Source organism: Cibotium barometz, chromosome 6 (genome assembly GCF_041138505.1).
Source record: "Cibotium barometz isolate CiBa-2024 chromosome 6, ASM4113850v1, whole genome shotgun sequence".
NCBI classification, from domain to species: Eukaryota; Viridiplantae; Streptophyta; class Polypodiopsida; order Cyatheales; family Cibotiaceae; genus Cibotium; species Cibotium barometz.
In genome coordinates, this window is record NC_141051.1 from 42,039,440 (window position 1) to 42,045,439 (window position 6,000).

The following is a 6,000-nucleotide window of genomic DNA, read 5'->3' on the forward strand; positions in this document are numbered from 1 at the left end:
TCTCCTCCTCGAGAGTCTCATGTATGATGCTCTGCGGGGGTTTGTGTTGGGGTAAAGGCACTATGCCCACCCTTATAGTGTGTACAAGCCCATAAGTTATAGTACATAGTACACTTCGTACTTTTAATGTACTAAGTGCACTATGTGTACTAGTGCAATATACATGTGTGATAGGGGAGTCACACACTCATTCCCATGAGTTGACTTATCCCCACAACTCTCTCTCTCTCACTCTCCCTCTTGTTTCTCTGTGTATGTCTCCCACATGAACTCTAACCCTAACTCCCATTCAACTGGTAAGACGAAGCATGTGGATGTGAAGTATCACTTCATCAGAGAGGTGATAGAGAACAAGCAAATTCAGCTTGTTAAGATTCATATGGATGACAACCCGGCTGATCTGTTGACAAAAAGTTTGCCTCCGGAGCGGTTTGCTCATTGCAGACACTTGATGGGCATTGGATGAGGCCAGTTTCAGCCTTGATATGGCCTTGTATATTATCATGTACATGCTGATTTTTCTTTTCCTTCATTTAAGGGCACTTTGCCTTTAAGTGGGAGGTTGTTGGGGTAAAGGCACTATGCCCACCCTTATAGTGTGTACAAGCCCATAAATTATAGTACATAGTACACTTAGTACTTTTAATGTACAAGTGCTAGGTGGTTGAGTAAACTGGCACTAAATGTAGGCCTTAAATAAAGCGATTCCAATGTGTGTGAACAACCGCTAATATGTATAAGTCTCTTGTGTAGCAACAGCCTCTTAAAAGGCATATGTGGTGGCATCATATTTGGCATATGTGATGGCATCATACTAAGCATATGTGGTGGAATCATATTTAGCATATGCGGTGGCATTACATCTAGCATATGCTTAGAATATGTAATGAGGCCTCTCCTATAAAAAGGACCTACTTCTATAATGAATTTATGCTTTCCACTACATCTTGTACTCCCACAATCCCTTTACTCTTGTGCTAATTCTCTTGTTGATTATCATCTCTCTCCCTCTCCTCCCCACTAGTGTGTGTTTGCACTCAAGGCACTAGCCGACAAAGGTGTGACACTTGAATGAATAGTTATGTCCTTTGGACGTAGAGATGTCTCTTTGATCAATAGATATGTCTCTTTGGGCAGAGGTGTCCTTTGGTGATGACCCATGTGACAAGGTGTGACCCTTCCTTGGTGTCCTTTCAATTATTAAGAGTAATTAAGACTCGAGTAATTAGAAAGATTTAGTCACAATCGTGACACTCTTTATGAGTCAATCAACAGGACGGGTGAGAGCCCCAACACGGATGTCACAAGAGATCTCGAGTACTATTGGGGTGAAGCCAGGCTGCTCTTTATCACCCACTCTCTTTGGCGGTTACATTGATGAGATCTCAAGCTTCATTGACAAATTAGGCAGGCCACGCGCCCCAATTGCAGGCATGCTCATTCCCCTCCTACTCTACACAGATGACATTGTGCTCATATCCAATTCAGCCTAGGGGCTTCAGAGAGACCTGGATGCTCTTCAGGTTTTCTATACACAGCAAGATCTCACTGTTAACCTTGGTAAAACCAAGGTCATGGTTTTCAACACCTCCCGCCCCTACACATCCAGATTGAGCTTCACATATAGGGGAGCCCCAATGGAGATTGTCCCATCATATGTGTTAACCTACTTTACCTTGGCGACAATAGCATCACATTAGAGTGACACAAGGATATGTAGCTTTGAGCGACAGTGCTTCCAAGCCCATTTCTAGGAGCCCAAGACGAAGAGTTGGCTCTTTGACACCCTCATCACACCAACCTTGATGTATGAAGCACCTTTCTGGGCCGTATTGACTAACTTGTTGCTTTAATATAACACGTGCACAGTTCATAGAAAGCAAATGTGAGCTAAATAAAGTTATTAAAGATGACCTTTGGCACCTCTACATCCATAGAACACAGATCCACACATACTCTATGCTTTAAAAAAATTTAAAAATAGAAGTAATAGGCAGCTCCACATACCCCCTCCCCTCGTTAATCACTTGAAAACGAATTGTAAAGAGAAAAGAAAAAGCTTTAAATCCCACTATGAATTTCAGGCAGTATAGTCAGCAGTACCTCGGAGCGAACTGCACGATAAGTCATTTTCACAGGTGACCTGCGTGTGAGACCCCCATCTGCAGCATCTGGGAAGCTTGTGGTCTTCAATCCTTTAAATTTGTCATGCATGATTCCGTGGCTGCTGATGCCATTACTTGCATCAGAGGCATCCTTGATGACATAGGAAGGCCTGTACCAGTTGATGGGGACAACGGACTTGTGCTGCTTTGAGGTTTTGGGGATTGAATTTTCATTGTCTTCGAGCTTGTACCCCAGCAAACGCTCCTGCGAGAGGCGCTTGATGAAGGATGGGGTAAAAGACCTGGGCTCTGATCGTGTGTCCTCCTTACGGCGCCGGAAGAACTCAAAGCAGCTACAGCAGTCCATAAATCAAGCAATTTACTACTTGGTCGCTGCTTAATCTCCTCTTAAACCCTCCTTGATCTCTGCATAATATATATCTGCTTAAATCCCTGTTTAATAGTTGCTTAATCTCGGATTAATATCTGCTTGATCTCTGATTGATCTCCGCTTGATCACATATTTACCACTTGGGCTTCTCGAAGCCCAAGTCAAACTGTCATTTTGAAAAACGCCATTGCTGGCTTGAGCCAGCCAAAACCCTTGTCTCTGGAAAAGAAGGAGGGCCAGACAGAGAGCACACTTTTGCAGATGGATCGCGATTGCAGTGATGGCACCCTACTGGTAAGGAAGACCTTCGCAGCTGCATTTGCCACATTGTCTCGGACCCGCAGAGCCTGATAATTGGGGTTTCACTGCTTAATTACGGTTTCTGAACCCTGATCAGGCCATAGCCCGCATACCTGAGCTTGCCTTTGTTTCCTAACAGACAATGAAGCCTTGTTGCAACTGCTTTCGGAAGCCCTGGTTGGCTATGTCGATGGATGAAGCCGATCCCTTTAAGACCCTGCTATTGCCCTACTTAAAGTCGCTCCGCGACTGGATACATATACATACATACAAATACGTTTCTACAAATATGCAACATATATATATATATATATATACACACACACACACATACACACATAAATATAAAAAATAGATGTGCAAGTATGTGTTGTGTGTGAATATGTATAATATATACATACACATAAATGTAAGTGTATCTTGGGTTGGATTTAGAGAGTTACGATAGAAAAGGTATCGTCTCCCCTTGCAAATGGGTCATGCACACAGCGTTGTGTGATGTTTTGTGGGAACCTCAAACTCAACTTGTACATGTGTACATGAGTGTTGTTCGTGTTGTGATAAGGTCATGGGAGCACCCATTAACTCAGTGTGGGCGTTGTGGATGCGGCAATCAAGCATGGGGCTTGATGGAAGTGTATGTGCAGAGAACAATGTTGGGATTCTGGAAGCACAGGCTCGTTCGGAACATAGTTGCTGAAGGCAGTATCAGTTGTTCAATGGCTCGTATTTGTGCGCGGCCATTTGATTTGTGCGGGCACGTCAAAATACAAGTGGGCACTTGGAAGGTCCCATTGAAAGTATGTGGAAGCATGAAGGAAGGGCAGAAAAAGTAATGAGGGGCCATGCAGCCATGGGCATTGGTGTGAAAGCAATATGGTGGCCATTTTTCAAAATTAAATAAGATAAATAAATGGTGAAGGTGGCCTTCTGGAAAAGTGACATGGAGGTTGGAATGCCTACCAGCTAGATGCTTCTGGAGAGGACTGAGGGCGTGCAGGCGTAAAGACGGTGAGGAGCGGCGAGAAGAGAGTCCCCCGGGGTGTGTTTTGTGTGTGGGCTGCAGCAGTCGGGGCAGCTGGACGAAGTGAGAGAGGATAGCCAAGCGAGGGGGGCGGGAAGCCACCTCTGTGTGTGCTCGACAGAAGGCGGTTTCGGTGTGAGTGCCAGAGGCGGAGTCGTTGAGTGTTGGAGAGACGGCTGGGAGCCAACGGGAAGAGAGCCACGTTGGTGCTTGTGTGGTGGCTTGCTGCAGCCCCACAGATCCAGGCGAGTGTGGGTTTGAAGGGACCATCGTGTGGCGAGCTGCAAGAGCTGGGACGTGCGCAGCCAGGAGCGCAGTAAAGCTGGTGTAGTGGACGCCAACGTAAGAGGACAGGTTGGCATCAAAGGACTTATGGGCTGGTGACTACAGCCGTAAGTGTGTGCAGAAATGCAAAGGTGGTGATTGGGACAGTAAAACAGGCTGACAATGTTCGAGTGTGAGCGGGTGTTAAGGTGACAGGCTGAAGTATAAGGTGCAGCGAGTGGTGAAGGCAGTGTGCAGAGACTAGCGATGAAAGTGAGCTGGAGGTGCTGGTCGAAGAGCTTTTGGTTTGGGTTGCTGAGGAGGCAAGTCGGCTGGAGGAGAAGTCTCAGAGGATAGGAGTGGGTGTATGCTGCCCCATAGGTGAAATAGGGCAAGAGACGAAGTGCTGGCAGGTAATTCTGAAGAGACAGGGAAAAAGTTGGGGGCTGCCGTGGTGATAGGTGGTTCCGACTGGCAGTGAGCTGGTGGTGTAGCAGAGAGTCATCTGCTGAGGAGCAGAGCAGAGAGTGAAGAGGGTTGCTGCAGAGAAGCGAGGAGCGAAGGGATTTTGGAGCGACCAGGAGCTGGAGAGGGCTATTTGCGAGCGGGTGCTTGGTGTAGCTGGTGTCTGGGATATTTTGGGATATCCACCTCTGTAAAGGTCAAGGTCCTTTCTGAAATATGAGTCTTGTTCATGCTCTTTGGTCTGGTGTTCTGGTGTGTTTGCATGCATGTGTGGAAGTGTGGCATGCTATAAGGGCGTAGACAGCTTTACCGCTTCCATGCCATCACTTTTTGGTGCCTCCACAGAGGAACAGATTTCCTCTGGTTTGTGAAAGAGAACAGGGCTGTGTGAAAGAGAACAGGGCTGTGTGAAGAAAGTTTTAAAATGGCTCAGGATTTTGCAGAGTATTGGGGATTGCCACAGGAAAATGCAACCAGGTTTCTGGAGAAGATGGAGTTTACAACTTTGATGAAAGACAGAGCAACCCCGGAGATCCTTTCTTGAATTTTGGCTTATTGCTTGCAGGGTGATGCAAAAGTATGGTTACAGATGTTTGTGACTGCACACAGGAATGTTCATCGACAGGATCCTGAATACCGTGTAGTCAGAGCTGCATTTTTGGCACAATTTGTCCATGTGAAGAGTCTGAATGAGGTGTGGAAAGAGTTGTGTAACATTCAACAGAAGGATGGTCAGGACGTGGATCAGTATCTGATAGAGTTTGGTAGACTGTGGAGTCTATGGTGCGAGGCTCTGATTCCTGAAGTACCCCCGCAGATGATAAAGAGGGAGCGATTTGTGGCTGGTCTGGAGCCAACAATCCGTCTGAAGGTGGAGCTGAAGAACCTGGATAGCTTTGAGGAGGCTGTCAGAGTTGCTCGTGAAAAGGAGTGGAAGGTGAAACGTTTGAGGCAGTTGGGAATGCGGGAAGAGCTGAGGAGGTTTGTGAAGGTGCCAGAGATTGACGGTATGCATCCTGGAAGAAAAGCTGCTGTTGTTCCTAAACAGGAGGACTCTTTGAAGAGGGAAGTTCATGATGCAGTGGAGCTCATGAAGTCTTTAAGTGTGAATTGGATAGAGTCTACAGGAAGAGGAAGAGGCATAGGTGATATGGGAAGAAAGCCTGATGCATCATCTGGTTCTGGAGGAAATTCAGCAGATATTGGAAGAGAGAGAGGATATCTGTGTGATGTGCAATGCCGGAATTGTGGTGAGTGGGTCCATATTAGTCCACAATGTGAGAGACCAGCCAAAGCTAATGGTGGCATATATCAATTGCCTATGGGAATGAGTGATAGGGTGATGGACCCTAGTATGGTGGCAATTCAGCCCAGTGTTTGTGAGGTCCATAAGGTCACAGTTGCAGAGCAAGATATGGGACAGGTTAGCCTGATGGGAATGAAGAAGGGTG

The 6,000-nt window shown here is 46.4% G+C and overlaps 1 protein-coding gene across 3 annotated transcripts in view; it reads right to left on the reverse strand.

Annotated features, from left to right (window-relative positions):
• LOC147637766 (serine/threonine-protein kinase GRIK1-like) overlaps positions 1 to 3,085 on the reverse strand; it is a 44,935-nt gene extending 41,850 nt beyond the window's left edge. For 2 of the 3 annotated variants that reach the window (XR_015266086.1, XR_015266085.1), the window contains exon 1: positions 2,104 to 3,079. Coding sequence is in view for 1 of the 3 variants with exons in the window: in XM_086799584.1 (XP_086655710.1) it covers positions 2,104 to 2,472 (369 nt within the window). In the remaining 2 variants the exon portion in view is untranslated. Of the gene's footprint in view, positions 1 to 2,103 lie in introns of all 3 variants that reach the window. The other variant, XM_086799584.1, reaches the window with a different exon arrangement.
• Positions 3,086 to 6,000: the final 2,915 nt, after the last annotated feature.